The sequence below is a fragment of the Pristiophorus japonicus genome, chromosome 9, assembly GCF_044704955.1.
Source record: "Pristiophorus japonicus isolate sPriJap1 chromosome 9, sPriJap1.hap1, whole genome shotgun sequence".
Taxonomy (NCBI): domain Eukaryota; kingdom Metazoa; phylum Chordata; class Chondrichthyes; family Pristiophoridae; genus Pristiophorus; species Pristiophorus japonicus.
This window is the reverse complement of record NC_091985.1, coordinates 24,160,608-24,186,549: the sequence shown is the minus strand read 5'-3', so window position 1 is coordinate 24,186,549 and position 25,942 is coordinate 24,160,608. Positions and strand designations below refer to the sequence as shown.

General features: G+C 48.9%; 1 protein-coding gene across 1 annotated transcript in view; it reads left to right on the top strand.

The window, feature by feature from the left end:
• Nucleotides 1-21,388, top strand: part of LOC139273869 (5-hydroxytryptamine receptor 1) — a 71,613-nt gene extending 50,225 nt beyond the window's left edge. Inside the window, exon 6 of the mRNA XM_070890945.1 lies at nucleotides 20,048-21,388. Within this exon, the coding sequence (XP_070747046.1) occupies nucleotides 20,048-21,388 (1,341 nt within the window). The remainder of the gene's footprint in view (nucleotides 1-20,047) is intronic.
• The last annotated feature ends 4,554 nt before the right edge of the window (nucleotides 21,389-25,942 follow it).

Here is a 25,942-nt window from a genome sequence, read left to right as displayed (position 1 = left end):
TCAGTTTGTGTACACGGGTTTACAGTACGTGTGTGTGGGTGTGTACAGTAGTTTACAGAAGGAGTGTGTGTGTGTGTACATGGGTTTACAGTACGGGTCTGTGTGTACATGGGTTTACAGTATGGGTCTGTGTCTGTGTGTACACGTGTTTAAAGTATGGATCTGTGTGTGTGCGTACATGGGTTTACAGTACGGGTGTGCGTACACGGGTTTGCATTGCGGGTCAGTGTGTATACATTGGTTTACAGTATGAGTCTGAGTACACGGGTTTACAGTATGGGGGTGTGTGTACACGGGTTTACAGTACGGGTCTGTGTGTGTGTACATGGGTTTACAGTATGGGTCTTTGTGTGTGTGTACATGGGTTTACAGTATGGTGTTCATGTGTGTACACGGGTTTATGGTACGGGTGTGTGTGTAAGTGCACGTTTACAGTACGTGTGTGTGTGTGTGTACTCAGGTTTACAGTATGAGTGTGTGTGTGTACACAGATTTACAGTACAGGTCTGTGTGTGTGTACATGGGTTTACAGTATGGGTGCGTGTGCGTACACATTTACAGTATGTGTGTACTCAGGTTTACGGTATGGTCTGTGTGTGTGTGTACATGAGTTTACAGTACGGGTGTGTGTGTCTACACTGGTTTACAGTATGGGTCTGTGTGTGTACATGGGTTTAGAGTACGGGTCTGTGTGCGTACACGAGTTTACAGTACGGGTGTGTGTGTTTGCATACACGTGTTTACAGTACGTGTGTGTGTGTGTACATGGGTTTAAAGCACGGGTCTGTGTGTGTGTACACGGGTTTACAGTATGGGTCTGTGTGTGTACATGAGTTTTACAGTACGTGTTGTGGTGTGTACACTGGTTTACAGTACGGGTTTTGTGTGCGTGTACATGGGTTTACAGTAGGGGTTTGTGTGTGTGTGTACATGAGTTTACGGTATGGGTGTGTATGTGTATACGGGTTTACAGGACGGGTATGTGTGTATGTGTACACTGGTTTACAGTAGGAGTGTCTGTGTGTGTGTACATGGGTTTACAGTACGGGTCTGTGTGTGTGTACATGGGTTTACGGTACGGGTCCGTGTGTGTGTGTGTATATATGGGTTTACAGTACGGGTGTGTGCATGTGTGTGTGTTCATGGGTTTACAGTGCGGGTGTGTGTGTGCACATGGGTTTACAGTACGGGTTTTGTGTGTGTGTGTGTACAGGGCTTTACAGTACGGGTCTGTGTGTGTGTACATGGGTTTACGGTACGGGTCCGTGTGTGTGTGTTCAAGGGTTTACAGTACGTGTGTGTGTGTGTGTACAGGTGTTTACAGTAAGGGTCTGGGTGTGTACATGGGTTTACAGTACGCGTCTGTGTGCGTACATGGGTTTACAGTATGGATCTCTGGGCTAGATTCTCCACTTTTTTTGCGTGCTTCACGCCCACTTAACATCCATTTTACCGCTGAAATTATGTATAACGCCCAGATATCGCCCATGCAGCCACAAAATAGAAACTGATGGGCATTTTTCGGAAACTTATCACCAAGCGTTACTTTCCCCATGTGCGTAAGGCAAGGGAAAAATAATATCACCCGCCCACTTTTTTTGACTGGAATCATCAGAATGGGCGAAATCAATGCCCATACTATCGCCCAGCGTTACTTTCTGCACGGAATTAACGCAGAGATTCATAAAACATAGAAAATAGGTGCAGGAGTAGGCCATTCGGCCCTTCGAGCCTGCACCACCATTCAATAAGATCATGGCTGATCATTCACCTCAGTAGCCCTTTCGTGCTTTCTCTCCATACCCCTTGATCCCTTTAGCCGTAAGGGCCATATCTAACTCCCTCCTGAATATATCCAATGAACTGGCTAAAACAACTCTCTGCAGTAGGGAATTCCATAGGTTAACAACTCTGAGTGAAGAAATTTCTCCTCATCTCAGTCCTAAATGGCTCACCCCTTATCCTTAGATTATGTCCCCTGGTTCTGGACTTCCCCAACATTGGGAACATTCTTCCTGCATCTAACCTGTCCAGTCCCGTCAGAATTTTATATGTTTCTATGAGATCACCTCTCATCCTTCTAAACTCCAGTGAATACAGGCCCAGTCGATCCAGTCTCTCCTCATATGTCAGTCCTGCCATCCCAGGAATCAGTCTGGTGAACCTTCGCTGCACTCCCTCAATAGCAAGAACGTTCTTCCTCAGATTAGGAGACCAAAACTGAACACAATATTCCAGGTGAGGTCTCACCAAGGCCCTGTACAACTGCAGTAAGACCTCCCTGCTCCTTATCACAAATCCCCTAGCTATGAAGGCCAACATACCATTTGTCTTCTTCACCGCCTACTGTACCTGCATGCCAACTTTCAATGACTGATGTACCATGACACCCAGGTCTCGTTGCACCTCCCCTTTTCCTAATCTGGTGCCATTCAGATAATATTCTGCCTTCGTGTTTTTGCCACCAAGGTGGATAACCTCACTTTTATCCACATTATACTGCATCTGCCATGCGTTGCCCACTCACCTAACCTGTCCAAGTCACCCTGCAGCCTCTTCGCATCTCCCTCACAGCTCACACCGCCACCCAGCTTAGTGTCATCTGCAAACTTGGAGATATTACACTCAATTCCCTCATCCAAATCATTAATGTATATTGTAAATAGCTGGGATCCCAGAACTGAGCCCTGTGGCACCCCACTAGTCACTGCCTGCCATTCCGAAAAGGACCCGTTTATCCCGACTCTCTGCTTCCTGTCTGCCAACCAGTTCTCTATCCACGCCAGTACATTACCCCCAATACAATGTGCTTTGATTTTACACACCAATCTCTTGTGTGGGACCTTGTCAAAAGCCTTTTGAAAGTCCAAATACACCACATCCACTGGTTCTCCCTTGTCCACTCTACTAGTTACATCCTCAAAAAATTCTAGAAGATTTGTCGAGCAGGATTTCCCTTTCATAAATCCATGCTGACTTGGGCCAATCCCATCACTGCGTTCCAAATGTGCTGCTAGTTCATCTTTAATAATTGATTCCAACATTTTCCCCACTACTGATGTCAGGCTAACCGGTGTATAATTACCCGCCTTCTCTCTCCTTCCCTTCTTAAAAAGTGGTGTTACATTAGCTACCCTCCAGTCCATATCCAGAATCGATAGACTGTTGGAAAATGATCACCAATGCATCCACTATTTCTAGGGCTACTTCCTTCAATAATACCGACCACCCTCTTTTTTTGTCATAAGATCACATTTGCCAAAACTAACGGCCAGGAGATTGCCCAACGTCACTTTCACCATCTCGCCCACAATATCGCCCAAAACACTGCTCAGAAAAAGTGGAACTGTTCTGAACGAATCACAACGGTATGGACGCCATTTTTTAAATCACAGGTCGCTTAATTCAAAATGCTGCTTCAACTTTGGGAGGGTTTGCATTGACTCTGAAGTTCTTCTCGGGTGAAGTGACCATCTCAACAGACATATTTTCTGACTCTGGACTATTAGGGTTTACTGTAGGTGTATTTTAGTGAGGAAATTATTGCTTCTGATCAATCGCTACTATACTTTCATTGCAATGGGGCCAGCCATTTCTCAGCCTGCATCGATTAATACGCAGATGCTGCAGAGTGCAGATGGCTCAATGTGTGATGCACATCATTATGTGCCCAATTTAAGACATACAAGAATGAGGAGGAGATCCAGACCATACACACCCCGCACGTACAGGGAAGAGGTCTCACCTCGATGTGTCCGAGCATACCTGCCTTCGGAGACAAAGTGGTGATCAATGAAATATGCGAGCTCATCAGGCCACATATGCAGCCTGCCATCAGGACATCAGTGTCGGTCGAGGTCAAGCTCATCGCGGCACTGTCTCTCTACACGTCCGGTTCCTTTCAGGCCTCCGCGGTCGAGATTTTCCCTCTGTCTCACCATGCCACTCATCGTTGCATTAGACAGGTCACGGAGGCCCTGTACGCGAGAAGGATGGATTTTTTCAGCTTCCCCATGACCATGGAGGCTCAGACTGATAAGGCTGGAGCATTCTACCGCATTGCTAAGTTCCCCAGGGTGCAGGGAGCAATACAGTGCACTCACATCACCATGCGGGCAACTTCTCTGGACCCAGAGCTTTTTCGTAACAGAAAAGGATTTCACTCCCTGAAGGTCCAACTAGTTGTCGACCACAACCAGATCATACTGGCAGTGAATGCCAAATGTCCGGGCGCCTTCGATGAGGCTCACATCCTGCGTGAGAGCGTTATCTCCGACATGTTTAAGAGTTAGCCACAAGGACAATGCTGGATACTTGGTGATAACCGATATGGCCTAGCCACCTGGCTGATGACCCCCTGCGTGACACCCACACCGAGGCCGAGAAGCGATACAACCGGAGCCACAGAGACACACGCAATGTGGTCCAGAAAACAATAACGTGCTTAAGCAACGCTTCAGATATCTTGACCACTCAGGAGGGGAGCTACAATACAACCCTGAGCAAGTAGATAAATTCGTTGTCGTGTGCTCAATGCTGCACAACCTGGCTATCAGGCAGGGCCAAGAATTGCCAGAAGGGTCTGATGCTCCACCTCAGGAGAGAGAGGAAGAGGATGACGAGGGGCTGGACGCTGACCTAGGGCCAGACAATCAGGCTGTCTAGGCAACCATGCCCATGCCCCCCTCCAGACCGCAGGAAAGGGCCCATGGTGGCTACATAGCTGCAAGACTCTTATGTCAGGAGCTGATATCTGAACGATTTGCTTGAAAGAATGTTGCTGTGAGTGACAACGCTGACACACTGCTGTGTGTGTGCAGCTCAGATATCAATGGTGCCCATCACCTTGGTGCCAGTTAAAGTTTACGTTGATTAAAGTTAAGTTTTATTTAACCCTTTAATGTTAAGGAATCACCAGTGTGTAACGGTGCAGCTATCTGAGACAATGCGCAACAAGGTTATGTTCAATAAAAAAAAATTTATACCAACATTGGTCTGAAATCATATGTATCACAGGCAAAAAACCCCCACTTTTTCCATCATTGACATCAATCAAATGTTCAACATGTCCAGCAACAGAATACAAAGGCAAAGCAGGCGGATGGTCCCCTCCCCCCAGACATTACAACAAATTGCATACACCCAGATGGAGATATAATACAGCCATCACCTGCAGACATGCGCCTCACTTTCCTTCCTCCCGCCCCTTCTTCTCCCCACCTCTACCCCTTCCCCTCCTCGCTCCACGGCGCCTGGCCCAGGACCTCCTCAGGTGGTGCCTCATTGGGGGGATGAAGGCAGATGCGGTGGTTGCATGGGTACGGGAGCAGGGGTGTGCTGAGGGGGCAACATTCTCTGATGCAGAAGCAGGATCTTGGTCCTTGCTCTCATCTGTCGTTCGCAGTGGTGGTGCGGAACCTAGGGGTGGAGTGCCGCGCTCTGGGACCACTGGGAGGCCTGTGCCAACAGTGTTCCTGGCTATCGCATCCAGGGCCTTCACCATCCGCGGAATGTACTCAGTCATGGTGGTCAGTTATCGGGATATGCCCCCCAATGCTTGGATGAGCTGGTCACCAATGTCTACAGTCCTCCTGGACAACTGTACCATCTCCCCGCTGTCATGTGGCGCTCGTGGACCAGATCTGCCGCGTCCACGAGGCCTCCGCGGGGTCGGTGCCGTCCTGGGGACAAATGGGGTGCCCTGAGGCGAGGTGCTTGGGGCCGGCACCTCCAGAGTGGAGGCGGGAATGACCAGAGGACCACTAGATGGCCTTGGGGTGGAATGGCTTCTGGAGCGTGGCGATGCACTTTCCTCGAAGTCCACGCTCTCATCCGTAGAGAACAGACCCAGCGGATTGACGGGCGAGAATCGGAGCTCCTCAGCAGATGTAGGATCGTCCGGAGAGTCGGGCCCCGCGCCCCACTTTCTGGCCTCTGGTCTTGCCTGGGGCTGTGCTACTGGCTGAGCTACAAAACACAAATGAGGTTATTAGAGGAGAAGGGGTTGCTAGGGTCACAAGGTGATTCCAGCGCTACACACAGCATATTCACGACAAAAGCACCACCGCTCTCAAAATCATCGCAGACCTCACATTTCATGACCATCAACACATTTGCATTGCAATGATTTTCATTAAGCCAGCATTATTTCTAGGACTATTTTAGAAATCATCTATCATATATGATTGTTCGGATATGAGTGGGTGTGGCATCTATTGACTTTACATCACGCAATGGTGTAAGCTTTACTCACGTGGCATACTTCAGGGTCTGCAGATGGTTGCATGGCCCTCCGGGGGTGCTTCCCCACGAGTACGAGCACCCGCTCCTCCATCTCTGTGATGTTGCTGGGGACTGGTGGCCCCCCACCCATTCGTCTCTGCACGGACCTCATCGTCGATAGCTTCTGTAAAAGGTGACAGGACGACATGGCATGAGATCATTGCTTGATATCATTGCTAGGTACTGTCACAGGGACTGATACAACACATAACCGACAGATGTAATCATGATTATTATGAAAATTATCATTCTTTACCTAAAGACGTACACCGTGACCGCAGGCTTTGAGTAAAACATTCCCGGTAAAAGTGAAATACCTCACATCTGATGATAGTCACTCATGACAGTTACAAATCAAATTATATAAATACATGTAAATCAATGTAATACTTTTGCGGATCCCACAAGGTCATTCCATCATTTGCGGCATTGGTTGCCCTCTCTCACCTTGATGGTCGCCGTCAAGACCACCTCTGCTATCTCAACCCTATATCCTCTGGTAGGCCTTTGGGGTGGGCTTCCCACGCCCTCCCTGTGTCAAATCACCCCAATGTGTCTCGATCTCCTGCAGGAGGGAGGCATTTGACTCGTCCGAGAACCTCCTGGCTCTTTTGCGCCCTCCAATGTGCTCCTCTCCCACCTCACTGCTCTCTCCAGTGTCAGGCTCCACAGTGTGTTGTGTCGCCTCCTCCTCTCCCTCCATTATAGGCCAAATTCGGGCAAATATCTGGCTGGTAACAGTTACCTTTTGTTTTCCTATTTGCTCTAAAGCTCTAAACTCTTCCCAAAGCAGCCACACCACACCCAGACACGCCTTCACTCCTTCTCAGCTCCCTCTCTCTCTGTCTCCTCTTCTGCGCATGTCATGATGATCCTTAACCTTCTGAATCACGGGAATCAAGCGTTGCCATGCTGTTGCTAAGGACGGCGACACTTTACAGCAAACGGTCAGAGAAATTTAATGCTGCCGTCCATTTCCTATTGCTCGCGGTAACGCCCAATTTCAAAAATGGAGACTAGGGGCTTTGAGAATGGGTGACAAGCCGGCGAACTGAAAATCCATTTTTACCGCACATGCCCATTTTTGGGCGATCTGCACAAAGGTGTAAATCTAGCCCATAGTGTCTGGGTACACGGGTTTATAGTACGGGCCTGTGTGTGTACACGGGTTTACGGTACGGATCTGCGTGTACACAGGGTTACAGTACACGTTTGTGTGTGTGTACACAGGTTTACAGTGTGGGTCTGTGTGTGTACACGGATTTACAGTATGTTTGTGAGTGTGTGTGTATATACACGGGTTTATAGTACAGGTGTGTGTGTGTACACAGATTTACAGTATGGGTCTGTGTGTGTGTGTGTTTGCACATGGGTTTACAGTACGGGTCTGTATGTGTGTGATATACAGATTCACAGTACGGGTATGTGTGTGTGTGCGCACGTGGGTTTACAGTACGGATCTGTGTGTGTACACAGGTTTACAGTACGGGTGTGTGTGTACACTTATTTACAGTGTGGGTCTGTGTGAGTAGCGGGTTTACATTATGGGTCTGTGTGTGTGTATACTCAGGTTTACAGTATGGGTTTGTGTCTGTGTACTTAGGTTTATAGTACAGGTCTGTGTGTGCACGCGTGTTTACATTATGGGTCTGTGTGTGTACATAGGTTTACAGTACGGATCTGTGTGTGTGTATGCGCGTTTACAGTACGGGTCTGCACGACAGTCATTTCAAGCTGATTCCCATTGACTTTTTCTTTGGAACAGAGGGGGCTGAGGGGAGACCTGATTGAGGTGTATAAAATTATAAGGGGCTTGGGTAGAGTGGATAGGAAGAACCTGTTTCCCTTGGCGGAGGGATCAAGAACCAAGGGGCATAGATTTAAAGCAATTTGGAGACGTTTTAGAGGAGATATGAGGGGAAATTTCTTCACGCAGAGGGTAATGGGGGTCTGGAACTCACTGCCTGAAAGGGTGGTAGCGGCAGAAACCCTCACCACATTTAAAAAGTACTTGGATGAGCACTTAAAGTGCCATAACCTACAGGGCTACGGACCAAGAGCTGGAAAGTGGAATTAGGCTGGATAGCTCTTGGTTGGCCGGCACGGATACGATAGTCCGACATGGCCTCCTTCTGTGCTGTAAATTTCTATGATGTTGGGGGAGATGGCCCATCAGGGGAAGGCAGCAGCAGCCAAGTTCATGGCACCATGGGTGGCTCTGCTGCACAGGAGGGCAGGAAAAAGAATGGGAGAGCTATAGTGGTAGGGGATTCAATTGTAAGGGGAATAGATAGGCGTTTCTGCGGCCGCAATCGAGACTCCAGGATGGTATGTTGCCTCCCTGGTGCAAGGATCAAGAATGTCTCGGAGCAGCTGCAGGGCATTCTGGAGGGGGAGGGTGAATAGCCAGTTATCGTAGCGCATATAGGTACCAACGATATAGGTTAAAAAATGGGATGAGGTCCTACAAGCTGAATTTAGGGAGCTAGGAGTTAAATTAAAAAGTAGGACCTCAAAGGTAGTAATCTCAGGATTGCTACCAGTGCCACGTGCTAGTCAGAGTAGAAATAGCAGGATAGTTAAGATGAATACATGGCTTCAGGAATGGTGCAAGAGGGAGGGATTCAAATTCCTGGGACATTGGAACCAGTTCTGGGGGAGGTGGGACAAGGACAAACTGGACGATCTGTACCTGGGCAGGACCGGAACCGATTTCCGAGGGAGATCATTCGCTAGTGCTGTTGGGGAGGGTTTAAGCTAATATGGCAGGGGGATGGGAATCTATGCAGGGAGACAGAGGGAAGTAAAATGAGGGCAGAAGCAAAAGGTTAAAATGAGATAAGGAAAAGTGGAGGGCAGAGAAATCAATGGGAAAAATCAAAAAGGGCCACATTACAACATAATTCTAAAAGGACAAAGAGTGTTAAAAAAACAAGCCTGAAGGCTCTGAGTCTCAATGTGAGCAGCATTCGTAATAAGGTGGATGAATTAACTGCGCAGATAGCTGTTAACGGATATGATATAATTGGGATTACGGAGACATGGCTCCAGGGTGACAAAGGCTGGGAACTCAACATCCAAGGGTATTCAATATTCAGGAAGGATAGACAGAAAGGAAAAGGAGCGTTACTGGTTAAAGAGGAGATTTAGCAATAGTAAGGAAGGACGTTAGCGTGGATGATGTGGAATCTTTATGGGTGGAGCTACGGAACACCAAAGGGCAGAAAACGCTAGTGGGAGTTGTGTACAGTCCACCAAACAGTAGTAGTGAGGTTGGGGTGGCATCAAACAGGAAATTAGGGATGCGTGACTTTAATATACATATTCATTGGGCTAACCAAACTGATAGTAATACGGTGGAGGAGGATTTCCTGGAGCGTATAAGGGATGGTTTTCTAGACCAATATGTCGAGGAACCAACTAGAGAGCTGGCCATCCTCGACTGGGTATTGTGTAATGAGAGAGGATTAATTAGCAATCTTGTTGTGCGAGGTCCCTTGGGGAAGAGTGACCATAATATGGTAGAATTCTTCATTAAGATGGAGAGTGACACAGTTAATTCAGAGACTAGGGTCCTGAACTTCAGGAAAGGTAACTTCGATGGTATGAGACGTGAATTGGCTAGAATAGACTGGTGAATGATACTTAAAGGGTTGACGGTGGATTAGCAATGGCAAACATTTAAAGATCACATGAATGAACTTCAGCAATTGTACATCCCTGACTGGAGTAAAAATAAAACGGGGAAGCTGGCTCAACCATGGCTAACAAGGGAAATTAGGGATAGTGTTAAATCCAAGGAAGAGGCATATAAATTGGCCAGAAAAAGCAGCAAACCTGAGGACTGGGAGAAATTTAGATTTCAGCAGAGGAGGACATAGGGTTTAATTAGAAGGGGGGAAATAGAGTATGAGAGTAAGCTTGCAAGAAACATAAAAACTGACTGTAAAAGCTTCTATAGATATGTAAGAGAAAAAGATTAGTGAAGACAAATGTAGGTCCGTTGCAGGCAGAATCAGGTGAACTTATAATGGGCAACAAAGAAATGGCAGACCAATTGAACAAATACTTTTGTTCTGTCTTCACTAAGGAAGACACAAATAACCTTCCAGAAATACTAGGGGACCAAGGGTCTAGCGAGAAGGAGGAACTGAAGGAAATCCTTATTAGTCAGAAAATTGTGTTGGGTAAATTGATGGGATTGAACGCCAATAAATCCCCAGGACCTGATAGTCTGTATCCCAGAGTACTTCAGGGCGTGGCCCTAGAAATAGTGGATGCATTGGTGGTCATTTTCCAACATTCTATAGACTCTGGATCAGTTCCTATGGATTGGAGGGTAGCTAATGTAACACCACTTTTTAAAAAAGGAGGGAGAGAGAAAGCAGGGAATTATAGACTGGTTAGCCTGACATCGGTAGTGGGGAAAATGTTGGAATCAATTATTAAAGATGTAATAGCAGCGCATTTGGAAAGCAGTGACAGGATCAGTCCAAGTCAGCATGGGTTTATGAAAGGGAAATCATGCTTGTCAAATCTTCTGGAATTTTTTGAGGATGTATGTAGTATAGTGGACAAGGGAGAACCAGTGGACGTGGTGTATTTGGACTTTCAAAAGGCTTTTGACAAGGTCCCACACAAGAGATTGTTGTGCAAAATTAAAGCACATGGTATTAGGGGTAATGTATTGACGTGGATTGAGAACTGGTTGGCAGACAGGAAGCAAAGAGTAGGAATAAATGGATACTTTTCAGAATGGCAGGCAGTGACTAGTGGGGTACCACAAGGTTCTGTGCTGGGGCCCCAGCTGTTTACATTGTACATTAATGATTTAGACGAGGGGATTAAATGTAGTATCTCCAAATTTGCGGATGACACTAAGTTGGGTGGCAGTGTGAGCTGCGAGGAGGATGCTATGAGGTTGCAGAGTGACTTGGACAGGTTAGGTGAGTGGGCAAATGCATGGCAGATGCAGTATAATGTGGGTAAATGTGAGGTTATCCACTTTGGTGGTAAAAACAGGAGGGCAGATTATTATCTGAATGGTGACAGATTAGGAAAAGGGAAGATGCAGCGAGACCTGGGTGTCATGGTACATCAGTCATTGAAAGTTGGCATGCAGGTACAGCAGGCAGTGAAGAAGGCAAATGACATGTTGGCCATCATAGCGAGAGATTGAGTATAGGAAGAGAGAGGTCTTACTGCAGTTGTACAGGGCCTTGGTGAGGCCTCACCTGGAATATTGTGTTCAGTTTTGGTCTCCTAAATCGGCTAGGCTTATACTCACTGGAATTTAGAAGAATGAGAGGGGATCTCATAGAAACATTTAAAATTCTGACGAGATTGGACAGGTTAGATGCAGGAAGAATGTTCTCGATGTTGGGGAAGTCCAGAATCAGAGGTCACAGTTTAAGGATAAGGGGTAAGCCCTTTAGGACCAAGATGAGGAGAAACTTCTTCACTCAGAGAATTATGAACCTGTGGAATTCTCTACCACAGAAAGTTGTCGAGGCCAGTTCGTTAGATATATTCAAAAGGGAGTTAGATGTGGCCCTTAAGGCTAAAGGGATCAAGGGTATAGCACGAATGGGGTGCTGAAGTTGCATGATCAGCCATGATCATATTAAATGGTGGTGCAGGCTCGAAGGGCCGAATGGCTTACTCCTGCACCTATTGTCTATATTTCTATGATTCTATGACTGGGAGATGACAGTTGACAATCATGTGTCATAAGAACATAGGAAATAGGAGCAGGAGTAGGCCATACGGCCCCTCAAGCCTGCTCCGCCATTTAATAAGATCATGGCTGATCTGATCATGGGCTCAGCTCCACTTCCCTGCCCGCTCCCCCATAACCCTTCACTCATTTATTGCTCAAAAATCTGTCTCTCTCCACCTTAAATATATTCAATAACCCAGCCTGCACAGCTCTCTGAGGCAGAGAATTCCATAGATTTACAACCCTCTGAGAGAAGAAGTTCTTCCTTATTGCAGTTTTAAATGGGCGATTATATTTTCGGAGTGATTACTTGCACTGCATTTTAGGCTCTCTCTGTACATACGCACCTGCTTGCTACTGCACGTGTGCACTCATAAGAACATAAGAACATAAGAAATAGGAGCAGGAGTAGGCCATACTGCCCCTCCACAGCTCTCTGGGGCAGAGAATTCCATAGATTTAAAACCCTTTGAGGGAAGAAATTCCTCCTCATCTCAGTTCTAAATGGGCAACCACTTATTCTTAAACTATGTCCCCTAGTTCTAGATTCCCCTATGAGTGGAAGCAGCCTCTCTGCATCTACCTTGTCGAGCCCCCTCAGTATCTTACATGTTTCAATACGATCACCTCTCATTCTTCTAAACTCCAATGAGTACAGGCCCAACCTGCTCAACCTTTCTTCATAAGTCAACCCCCTCTTCTCAGGAATCAATCTAGTGAACCTTCTCTGAACTGCCTCCAATGAAAGTATATCCTTCCTTAAATAAGGGGAGCAAAACTGTACACAGTTCTCCAGGTGTGGTCTCACCAATACCCTGTACAGTTGTAGCAGGACTTCTCTGCTTTTATACTCCATCCCCCTTGCAATAAAGGTCAATATTCCATTTGCCTTCCTGATTACTTGCTGTACCTGCAAACTAACTTTTTGTGTTTCATGCACAAGGATTCCCGGGTCCCTCTGTACTGCAGCACTTTGTAATCTCTCTCCAGAAATAATCATTTGTTTTTTTGTTTTTCCTGTGAAAGTGGATAAACTTACACTTTCCCACATTATACTCCATCTGCCAAATGTTTGTCCACTCACTCAGCCTGTATATATCCCTTTCCAGATTATTTGTGTCCTCCTCACAACTTGCTTTCCCGCCCATCTTTGTATCATCAGCAAACTTGGCTACATTACACTCGGTCCCTTCATCCAAATCATTAATATAGATTGTAAATAGTTGAGGCCCCAGCACCGATCCCTGTGGCAACCCACCAGTTACCGCTTGCCAACCGGAAAATGAGACATTCATTCCGATTCTCTGTTTTCTGTCAGTCAGCCAATCCTCTATCCATGCTAATATATTATCCCCGACCCTGTGAGCTCTTATCTAGTGCAGTAACCTTTTATGGCACCTTATCGAATGCCTTCTGGAAATCCAAATACACCACATCCACTGGTTCCCCTTATCCACCCTACTCATTACGTCCTCAAAGAGCTCCAGCAAATGTGTCAAACATGATTTCCCTTTCATAAAACCATGCTGACTGCTTGATTGTATTATGCTTTTGCAAATGTCCTGCTACTGCTTCGCTAATAATGGACTCCAGCATTTTCCCAACGACAGATGTTAGGCTAACCGGTCTATAGTTTCCTGCATTCTGTCTCCCTCCTTTTTTAAATAGGGGCGCTACATTTGCGGTTTTCCAATCCACTGGGACCTCTCCAGAATCCAGGGAATGTTCGTAGATTGCAACCAATGCATCCACTATCTTTACAGCCACTTTTAAGACCCTGGAATGCAAGCCATCAGGTTCAGGGGACTTGCCCACCTTTAGTCCCATTATTTTTTCTTTAGTGATAGTGATTGTATTAAGTTCCTCCCTCCCTTTAGCCCCTTGATTATTATTGGGATGTTTTTAGTGTCTTCTACCGTGAAGACCGATTACAAAATATTTGTTCAAATTCTCTGCCATTTTCCTGTTTCCCGTTATGAATTCCCCAGTCTCATCCTCTAAGGGACCAACATTTACTTTAGCTACTCTCTTCCTTTTTATATACCTGTAGAAACTCTTACTGTCTGTTCTTATATTTCTTGCTACATTACTCTCATAATCCATTTTCTCTCTCTATTATTTTTTTAGTCATTCTTTGCTGGTTTTTAAACATTTTCCAATCCTCTGGCCTCCCACTAGTCTTGGCAACATTGTATGCCACTGTTTTATACTTCCTTTACTTCCTTAGTTAGCCACGGATGGTCATCCCTTCTCTTGAAGTCTTTCCTTCTCACTGGAATATATATTTTTTGAGAGTTATGAAATATCTCCTTAAATGTCTGCCACTGCTTATCAACTGTTTTACACTTTAATCTATTTTCCCAGTCCACTTGAGCCAACCCTTCATACCCTTGTAATCGCCTTTATTTAAGATTACATGGTTTGAGACCCAACTTTCTCACCCTCCAACTGATTTTGAAATTCAACCATGCTATGATCAGTCTCTCCAAGAGGATCCTTTACTATGAGATCATTTATTAATCCTGCCTCAATACACAGTACCAGACAGTACAAGATAGCCTGCTTCCTAGTTGGTTCCACAACGTACTGTTCAAGGAAACCATCCCGGATATACCCAATCAATATGAAGATTAAAATCACCCATGATTATTGCCGTACCTTTCTTACAAGCCTCCATTATTTCTTGATTTATACTCTGTCCTACACTGTAGCTACTGTTAGAGGGCCTATAGACTACACCCACCAGTGACTTCTTCCCCTTATTATTTCTTATCTCCACCCAAACTGATTCTACATCTTGATCTTCTGAGCTAATATCGTTTCTCACTAACGCACTGATCTCTCCTTTTCCTTTCTGTCTGTCATTCTGATTTGTCAAATATCCCTGAATATTCAGTTCCCAGCCTTGCAACCACGTCTCTGTAATGGCTATCAGATTATACCCATTTATATCTATTTATGCCGTCAACTCATCTAGCTTGTTACGAATGCTGCGTGCATTCAGATAAAGAACTTTTAATTTTTGTCTTTTTACCATTTTTCCCTGCTTTGACCACACTTTCTGATATACTCTTATTTTTATACATTCTGTCCCTTCCAGTGTCAAACTGCAAACTTCCCTAACTAAACTCCAATTAAACTCTGATGAGTTTGCGTCGTAAAAGGGGATTTCTACTTTAAATTCAGCTCCATGTTAGCAGAATTACATGGTATAACACTCTTGTCGTGAAAGAGTAGGGCTGAAATCTGGCCTCCCGATAAGGCCTCTGGCTGCCGGAGAGCGTCAGCACGGGGCAGTGCGGAATGGCCGCCGACTTGCTGCGAAATGACCGTCATTAGCGAAATTCAGCTCCGGGCTTGTTGCTGCGGTGTGGAGATCCGCCTCGCCTCCCCCCACTGCTGCACCCCCCCCCCACTGCCACCCCGCCCCCCCCCCCCACTGTCACCCCGCCCCCCCCTCACTGCTGCCACCCCCTCACTGCTGCCCCGCCTCCCCCCACTGCTGCCCCCACCCCACTGCCGCCCCGCCCCCCCCCACTGTCACCCCGCCCCCCCCCCCACTGCTGCCCCCCCCTTACTGCCGCCCCCCTCACTGCTGCCCCGCCCCTCCCCACTGCCACCCTGCCCCCCCCCACTGCTGCCCCCCCCCACTGCCACCCCGCCCCCCCTACTGCCACCCCGCCCCCCCCCACTGCCACCCCGCCCCCCCCACTGCTGCCCCCCCCACTGCCACCCCACTGCCACCCCGCCCCCCCCACTGCCACCCCGCCCCCCCCCACTGCCACCCCGCCCCCTCACTGACACCCCGCCCCCCCCACTGCCACCCACCCCACTGCCACCCCACCCCCCCCCATTGCCACCCCACCCCCCACCACTTCCACCCCGCCCCCCCCACTGACACCCCGCCCCCCTCACTGACACCCCGCCCCCCCCACTGCCACCCCGCCCCCCTCACTGACACCCCGCCCCCCTCACTGCCACCCCGCCCCCCTCACTGCCACCCCGCCCCCCCCCACTGCCACCCCGCCCCCCTCACTGACACCCCGCCCCACTGCCACCCCGCCCCCCCCATTGCCACCCCACCCCCCACCACTGCCACCCCGCCCCCCCCCACTGCCACCCCGCCCCCCCCACTGCCACCCCGCCCCCCCCCACTGACACCCCACCCCCCCCACTTCCACCCCGCCCCCCCCCCACTTCCACCCCGCCCCCCCCCCCACTGACACCCCGCCCCCCCCCCACTGCCACCCCGCCCCCCCTCACTGCCGCCCCCCCCACTGCCCTCGCTCCCCGCCCACTGCCACCCCACGCCCCCCCACTGCCACCCCGCACCCCTCACTGCCGCCCCCCCCACTGCCACCCCGCCCACTGCCGCCCTGCCCCCCCCACTGCTGACCCCCCCACTGCCCTCGCTCCCCCCCCACTGCCACCCCGCGCCCCCCCACTGCCACCCCGCCCCCCCCTGCCACCCCGCCCCCCCCACTGCTGCCCCCCCACTGCCCTCGCTCCCCCCACACTGCCACCCCACTGCCACCCCGCCCCCCCCACTGCCACCCCGCCCACTGCCGCCCTGCCCCCCCCACTGCTCCCCCCCCACTGCCCTCGCTCCCCCCCCACTGCCACCCTGCACCCCCCCCCCCCATTGCCGCCCCCCCCACTGCCGCCCCCCCCAATGCCACCCCGCTCCTTCTGATGTGTCATTAAAGGCACCATCAGAGTACGCACTACAATGGAGCCGCCCCAGGAGGGAAATTCACCTCCAAAAGTTTTCCGGCCGCCGATTGGTGCCCCTGACAGCTTTTTCTGTCGGTACGCTCCTTGTTGGTCGGCGGCGCAGCCGGCAATGCCAATTAATTTTTTTCTCGGCCGACTACCAGGTCGGCCCAACAATTATGTCCCCGGGTTCAGCCGGGCTGCCAAGAGGCAGTGCGCCACCCCCTCTTGGTTGCCAGGCCGCTGGCCCGGTCAAAACCCTCCCTGATGGCCCAGTGGACATAACTTAAAAACATGCAGAGCTCGCAGCGGCCCTCCCCTTTAACTGATTGGGAGAGACATTGTGATGCGCCAGCGCGATGATGTCACCAGCCCGGCGCTGATGACTGACAGCGGTCGAGACTCTGTCCTGCCCCCACTTCCGCCCTGCTCGTGATGGTCACTCCGTCCCGCCCCCATTATGACCGACTGCTGCCCCGCTCGCAAAAAAGACAAAGAGCTGAGTTTCGCAGGATGGGCCATCCAAAACACCGTTTCCGGCGGGGGTGTATCCTGCAACTTAACTCGGCGGGTTAACACAGGCTCGCTGGGGCCAACTGGCCTGCTCCAAAGGGAGATCATATGCATTCTAAAACTAACAGACCTCAAAGCATGGTGGGGAAGCATTGGATCTTCAGCCCATTGAACCACGTTTGATCCCTCGACATCACTGAGCAGGGGGCGGGTGGGGGCAGTGAGGGGAAAGAGTGGCGGGGGAGGGCGGGGGGAGGTCAGGTTCTTTCCAACGGGGTTGTGGGGAAATTGCAAAGACAAACCTTGGGGAGAGCTGCCCACCAGTGCACTCAATGTCACTCCTGGCGGCTGACAAGACCGGGGTCTGCGATGCTGTTACGTCCCCGGGCGGTGCGTGTCCTAGAGGGCAACCGAGAGAGTCTGAGCAGAAACATAAAAGGGCTTCAAAATAATGTGAACAGCTTCAGAAAGTGGGATAATTTCCTACTATGTCTGCTTTGTCACGGAATGCTATCCTTAACTCCATCCAATGGCTCGGATGGTTAACACAGCAAGTAGCTGGTCCATGCATTAATATCCTTGGATATTATCTCCTGGTCTTAAGGCTAGATCATCTTAAATTAGTTATGTCTAATGCTGAACTGAACCTACTTTAATAACTAGGGACTTACTACTCAGGGAACATTTTGAGTCACGTAAGGACTAAGGGCAAGTCTTGCGCATCTCTGATTTCCTTCGCTCCACCATCGGTGGTCGTGCCTTCAGCTGCTAAGGTCCCAGGTGCTGGAGCTCGCTCCCTAAACCTCTCTGCCTCTCCATATCCCTTTCCTTTTTTAAGTCTCTCTTTAAAACCTACCGCTTTGACCAAACTTTTGGTCACCTGTCCCAATATCTCTTTATGTGGCTCAGCATCAGTTTTTTTTCTGATAACGCTCCTGTGATTCACCTTGGGACGTTTTACTGCGTGAAAGGCGCTTTATAAATGCAAGTTGTTGTTTGCTGATGATGGAAGAGCTTTGAGCTATTGACTTCAGGCTCTCACACAAGACGTGTCTCGCACAATATTAAAGCGCGTTGTCGTAGTGCAATCTTTTTTCCATGGTCTATTAGTTAATAAATAATCCTAAAGCATTGCTTAGAGTATTTGCTCTCCTGTCACTGTGTCTGAATATCACAGTGTAGCAGCTTAGTAAATAAAATTAGAATTTTTTGCTGTGAATGAGAAGAGTGTATGTTGGGAAGTCACACGCCTGCCCTCACTGATGATCCGTCATGGCCTAACTTTATTTCCCATTCAGACGGCACGTGTGCAGTGCAGTGCCATCTATCATCTTCACCAACAGAAGTTAGTGAAGCAATTTATTTTCACTTGGACAGATTGCTTTATCACAAGTGGTTGTTGAGGCAGAGACTGTATAACCTCACTTAAAATTAAATTGGGTAAGTATTTGAAAAGCTAGGATATAAATAGTTAAGAGGAAAGGGCAAGGAAATGGAATTAGCGAAGGCAGCCTTCAGTTGAAGATCTGGTACAGGCATGATGGCAGCCTCCTGAGCTGAGATTTGATGGAACGCCATCATTGCTCCTTTGAATCCGACAGATTTAGCGCACACGCAGATAAACCCGGAAATCCTGAAGTTACAGTTAATCATTCCCTGCTCCGACACAGGCTGTGCTGTGGAACTCCTCACAGCCGGCAATCAGTGAAATCAGTGGTACTGATGAAAACTTAAGCTTTTCTAATCTAATTGTGCTGTTGAAACACCCCATTAAAAGTTCAGCCTTGCTGGAATAGGTGTAACTGGGGTTTTAACAGCATAATGACTGCTGAACAACCCTGAAAAACAAATCTTATATTGGGGAGTGTCAAATTTCTTCACTATGATAGAAAATTACCATCTTTTTAAAATAATAAAAAAATATATTTTGACTTTGTTTATGATATTTCAGCTTCTACCTTAATCCCATGTCTATATCCCAATCTTTATTTAACTCTCTGTGTGATAAATTTAAGTGAATTGAATCAGTGCTTTTTATTTCCTGTTTTGCTGTGTGTGAGAATTTGTCAATGTGGTTGGCTGTTTTTTGACAGCGCTACAATCAATTTAACATCAAGTTCTCACCACAGAGATTACGAGATCTTTGTGGGCAGCTTTGTTCGAGATCAGCAGTAATCGCTGTCGACCGCAAATTCCCAGCCTTTGTTTCCACTTGCGGTGAGACCAAAACTAGGGGCCGTAAATATAAGATAGTCACTAATAAGTCCAATAGGGAATTCAGGAAAATCTTCTATACCCAGAGAGTGGTTAGAATATGGAACTCGCTACCACAGGGAGGTAGTTGAGGCGGATAGCATGGATACTTTTAAGGGGAAGATAGATAAACACATGAGGGAGAAAGAAATAGAAAGATACAAGAACAACTTGTATTTATATCGCGCCTTTAACATAGTAAAACGTACCAAGGTGCTTCACAGAAGTGTTTTAAGACAAAGCAAAATAAATTTGACACTGAGCCGCAAAGAAAGAAATTACGGCAGATGACCAGAAGCTTGGTCAACGAGGTAGGTTGTTAGGGTGAGATGAAGTAGGGTGGGAGGAGGAGGCTCGTGTGGAGCATAAACACTGGCATGGACCAGTTGGGCTGAACGGCCTGTTTCTGTGCTGTATAATTCTAATTGAATGGTAGAACAGGCTGGCTGGGGCGGAGTGGCCTGCTCCTGTTCCTCTGTTGTTTAGAATGCTAGGGTCCTTTTTCGAATTGTTTCTGTTTGCATTGACCCTCACTCCTCCTGTCTCTCTCTCTCTGTTTGGCTGCAGGACCTGTGTCTGTACGTAGGCTACACCTCCTCGGTATACTGCACGGCCTCGGTGCTGACCCTGGCCGCCATCGCCCTGGACCGTTACCACGCCATCATCGACTGCTTGCAGTACAACTCGCAGAGCACCGTGCGCCGGACTGTCGCCACCGTGGTCTGGATCTGGCTGCAGTCGGCCATCAGCAGCTGCCCTCCGCTGCTGGGCTGGGGCCGCTTTGGCTACTCGCCGGCCATTTACAGCTGCTCGGTGGAGTGGACGGACAGCTTGAGCTACACGGGTTTCGTCACCGTCTTCTCCTTCCTGCTGCCCGCCTCCGTCATGATCTTCTGCTACGTGCGGATCGTCCGGGTGGCCCGTGGCCACGCCAAGCGGATCCACGACATCGAGAACCAGCTGCAGCGCAATGTGGCGGGGGCCGCGGGGGCACCCGACAGGCCCACCTTCTCCGAGCTCATCTCCAGCGTCAACTCGCGCATCATCTCGGAGCTGCAGTGCGAGGAGGCCCGGGCCAGCTGCGGCCTGGGACCCAGCCACCTGCTTCCCGCCTCGGCGGCCCACGGCAGGCGGTCGGACATCTTCTCCAAGTACAGCTCTCCGGGCCGCGAGCACCACGGCGCCTTCCGCCTCTTCCTGGTCATCTTCGCCTTCTTCTGCTGCTGGGTGCCCTACGAGATCGTGGGCCTGGTGCAGGCCGTGGAGGCGGCCCTGGGAGGCCGGCGGCCCTCCAGCATCCCCCCCGGCGTGGTGACGGCGGCCCACTGGCTGGCCCTGCTCAACTCCGACATCAACCCGCTGCTGTACGCCCTGCTGAGCAAGCGCTTCCGCAAGGCCCTGCGGCACTGGCAGCGGCGGCTGGAGGCCAAGGTCAGCCTGGGCCCCCGGAGCGGGGGGCGGGGGGCGGGGGTCGGTGGAGCCTCCTCCTCTGTCTTCCACACCCAGCCGCCGCCCTTCAAGCAGCGGCGCACCAGCTCCAACGCCACGGGCATCACCCAGGTCAGCCCCCGCGAGCCCCGGCTCCACGCCCGCTCCTGCTCCGTCTTCTCCGTCAGCTCCTTCCCCCACGGCGGGCCGGGCGAGCACCTGGATGGCTTTCTGTCGGCGCAGATCTCCGGCGCGGCCTCCGCGAACTCGCTGGTCTTTGTGCCCCGCGACCGGGCGCCGGACAACCCACGGGACCTGAAGGCCGAGGCTCTCCCCAAACAGTACTTGACAGTCCCACAGATCCCACCAGAGCCCGACACCATGGTCCTGCCATCACAAACATTCGCCGAGAAACAATCCTCCACATATGTATTTGGAAATATAATAGTTAAGGTTGAAAATGATGCAATTGACTTGTAGATATTACACTTTTAATATTGCTGCGTATATTTGAACCTTGTATGTTACTTACGGGGGGGGGGGGAGGGGCTTCTCTCCTGTAGACCATGAGCGTGCCAAAGCAACGAGGCTTTCACATTGAGGGAGGCCAGGTACTGACTCATTGGTGGGACAGATCTCGCGTTCCAGTGCAAGGTGCTGCATAACAGCCCAAATTCATGGCACAGGTGCTATGCACACACAGCCATAAACTTATTTCACACAGATCCTCGATGGCCAACAGAGAGCAAGAGAAGAAGAAAAAGGCAGAGACCAAGAAAGAGACACAACAACATGTAACATTGGTGGCCAAGAAAAGGCCAGCTGGTCCATCAAGCCTGCCCCACAATTCATGGTGCACGGAGCATCGCTGACTAGACACTTCCTACCCCGTCACACCCACCCCCTCCTCCCTCAGTCCCCCACCCCCACCCCTTAATCTCCTGGGAGAGGCAAAAAAAGCAGAGAAAACCCAGGGCCAGTAAGGGAATAAATACCCTGGAAAATTAATCCCCCATCCCCACCAGTCTCTATATTGAATTTGGTCAAGATCTCAGAGGTGAAAGGGCAAGGGTGCACCTATGTCGCACAGCCCCCTCTACAACCAACTTCACCTGACATTTGGTTTACCATGCATTTGACATGAGTGTGCAACACTTCAAAATTGCCCACAGTCCCACACAGATTGGCTGCTGCTACATTGGATAGATACCTAGAGGCAGTGAGCATTGCCGTGGTGCTATTTTACACAACACCTTCTGCACATTAACTGGATGGTTCTCGTGGAGGGATCGAGGTGATGTGACTCCAACCCTAGTTTTGATCTTACATGCTTAAAAAAAAAATCATTCCCTTCAATCAAGCTGATATGTGCATTTTAATGTTTTGTTTGATAAATATGAAAGCAAACTTCTTTTTTATGTGGTTGGAGGTACGAGGTTAAAGAACCGAAGTGGAGACAAGCTCCACATTTCTGTTCAATAAGATAGAGGTGGGCTGAGAGTTATGTGTATCCTAAATCACTTAAGGCCCGAAATTCATCATATTACTGCCCACCTACCGCCCAGAAATGCGAATTTGATCAAAAAAATCAATTAATGCCCACCTACTGCCCACATTCCTGCCAGTGGTAAATTCATCAGATATTTACCGCCGGTAGTCGATACTGCCCGCCCATCAGAGAAAGCCCAAAAACACAAATTTAATCACTAAGATCCATTTATCGCTAGGCCTAAATACCATCCTGAAAAGTAAGGTCTTACCTGATCTTACTGATCATAGGCTGACGGTACAATCCTTAGTACATCTTGAACAATTATTTTTTTTAATTCTTACACTCTCTCTTCACTCTCTTCTCACCTATCTATCTATAAACGGACTTTTCCTGCTTTGTCCTTTGTCTTTTGTACTTTCTGTTTTCTCTCTCTCTCTCTCTCTCTCTCTCTCTCTCTCAAATCTTCTGACTGTCTTCTCTCTCGTTCGAACTCCCTGTCCCTCCCAAGCTGTTCTGCGCATGCGTGGTCGCCCCCCCAATTACGGGGGTTGACCACGCAAAAAAAAATTGTGTATGTGCAGAACTCGGTCTCCGATGTTTGCCGAGTCTAATGCCCTCCACCGCCCGCTATACCCTGCTCCCGCTACCACCCGCTAAATAATGATGAAATTCACGCTCCTCGATCTCAGCGGTATGTGAACGGTAAAAAACCAAGGAGCACCCGAATACCATTGAGAAATGGGCGGCAGTGGGTCTTCATGAATTTCAGTCCCTTTGTAGTTGTTTCTAAGATTCCTTCATTAGATTAGTGTTATGGGCATGACTGTTCAGAACCTGCAGTAATGTTCCTGGGTACAGGCTCGAGGGGCTGAATAGTCTACTTCTGTTCCTATGCACAAGTGTTAATGGCCTAACACTAATGAGCTAATTAATTAGCCCATTGTATGACATTCCTCTGCTCGTGTAATAGAAGTGTTAACCCGATTACTTTAAATGAGTTAATGTCTCTGCTAGAAGAACAATATCATCTAGTGATCCCCCAGCTCTGCCTCTGTGCCACCTCTCTCAGCACCTCCACTGTCTCTGTGCTGTCAGACTGTCCGACATGCAGTCTTGGGTGAACTGTAACTTCCTCCAGCTAAATATCGGCAAGACTGAAACCGTCATCTTTGGCCCCCCACCCCATCCACACAATCCGTACTGCCCCCCTTCTCCCCCACACTCAGCCACTGGTTCAGACCGCCCACAGTTTCATTCTCCTCAAACCAAGCTTCCAACCCCAGACCCTCTCCCTCACAGAGACCGCTTACTTCCACCTCCGTAACAGTGCCCACCTCTTATCTCAGCCCATCTGCAGTTGAAACCCTCATTCATGCCGCTGTTATGTGCAGACTTCATTACTCCCTGGCTGGCCTCCCATCCTCCACTGACCATCTCATTCAAAACTGCTGCTGGTGTCCAATCTCACACCAAGTCACACTTACCCATCACAACCATCCACGCCTACCTATGCTATGTCTGGTCTTCCAACACCACAAATGCAGAACCCTTATCCTTATGTTTAAGTGCCTCCACTGCCTTTGCCCTTTCCTATCTCTCTAACCTCCTCCTGTGCTACAACCCCCAAACTCTCGGCTCCTCTGATTCCGGCCTCTTGCACAGCCACCATTCCCCCGCCCTGCCTTCCTTTCCTCTGTCATTAGTGGCCATAACTTCAGCTGCCTGGGTTACACTCTGGAATTCCCTCCCTAAACCCCTCCACTTCCCTCTCCTCCAGCAAGACCCTCATTAAAAGCCATGTCATTGACCAAGCTTTTGGTCACCCTTCCCAATCTTTCCTCCTCGGCACGGCCTTCCATTTTGTTCCTTATGCCCCTTGGCATAATTTTCTTTTACATTAAAAGCGCTATTATTAATGCAAGCGGTTGTTGTTGTTAAATATTTTACAAACAACAGTTTCATTTAAAATGACTTGTTTCCTCTGCCTAATTGTGAACTTCAGTCGAGTTTCAGGTTTTCTACTCCCGCCCTGAAACCGATTCCTGAAACCCTGAAGGTTAAAAGTTGCAACCCGTTGATTAACAATGAACCTCTCTTCAAAGTTCTTTCTGCACAAATAACCTGTGGGCCATTGCTGGTTGGGTCGCTAGGTGACAGGTTCATGAAATGAAACAAAGTGGGTAGACAAACCTTTGTCAATAAGTACTCCCCACAGCACAAACAGTCTGCTCAGAGGAACTCACTGTGCCTTTCTTGTTAAGAGAGACCGTATGAATTTTAGTTGATTGTGGTCCAATGATAATAAAATTGCTTCAAAAACTGTTCCAATGGTCCCAATGAGTCTTCACTATGGTGGCAGACTAGCCGCTGATCTATTATGCGTCAGACATTATGATTTTGGATGAGGAGAAGGATTCCTTACGTGTAAGAACATAAGAAATAGGAGCAGGACGAGGTCATACGGCCCCTCAAGCCTGCTCCGCCAGTCAATAAGATCATGGCTGAATCTGTACATCAACTCCACCTTCCCTCCCTATCTCCATATCTTAGTGCCCAAGAATCTATCGATCTCAGTCTTGATGATTTAAAATTTGCGATTAAAAGCTCCTTCCACTTGACTTTCTCTGTGACGATGTATAGGACAAGAAGCTCCTGTAGGAATTGGTGCTACATTGAAAAACGTTTCCACCAACTGTTTCAGCTGCCATTTTAAGGGTCATCCTTTCACGTTCCCAACTTGTGCATTATTCCCAAATGAGAGAATGGGCAGGGAGCTGTCTTCAGCTCGTGGCTATTCAGTTGTGTGCCCTTGTCGAGGCCAATGTGTGACTTTAGCCTCTGATTTTCAATCGCTAGATGGTACAGATTAATTCAGAGTACATAGGGAAAAGGTATTCTCCTTAAGTGGTTCAATAACCAGAGGTCATAGATTCAAAATCATTGGAAAAGGATCTAGAGGGGAGACGAGGAGAAATGTTTTCGCTCCGAGAGCTGTCGGGATCAGGAATGCTCTGCCTGAAAAGGTGGTAGAAGCTGATTCCATCAATAATTTTACTTGAGGATGAGGAACTTACAGGGTTACGGACAAACAGCGGGGTGTGGGATTGAGCACAACCGCTCTTTCAAAGAGCCAGCACAGGCACGACGGGCCGAAGGACCTCTTTCTGTGCTGTAACTTTTCATGATTCTAATTACAAGTATAAACTCATGTCCATTTACTCAATTTATTTGGATCCCAAAAAGTTAGTTTGCAGGTGCAGCAGGTAATCAGGAAGGTGAATGGAATGTTGGCCTTCATTGCGAGAGGGATGGAGTACAAAAGCAGGGAGGTCCTGCTGCAACTGTACAGGGTATTGGTGAGGCCGCACCTGGAGTACTGCGTGCAGTTTTGGTCACCTTACTTAAGGAAGGATATACTAGCTTTGGAGGGGGTACAGAGACGATTCACTAGGCTGATTCTGAAGATGAGGGGGTTACCTTATGATGATAGATTGAGTAGACTGGGTCTTTACTCGGAGTTCAGAAGGATGAGGGGTGATCTT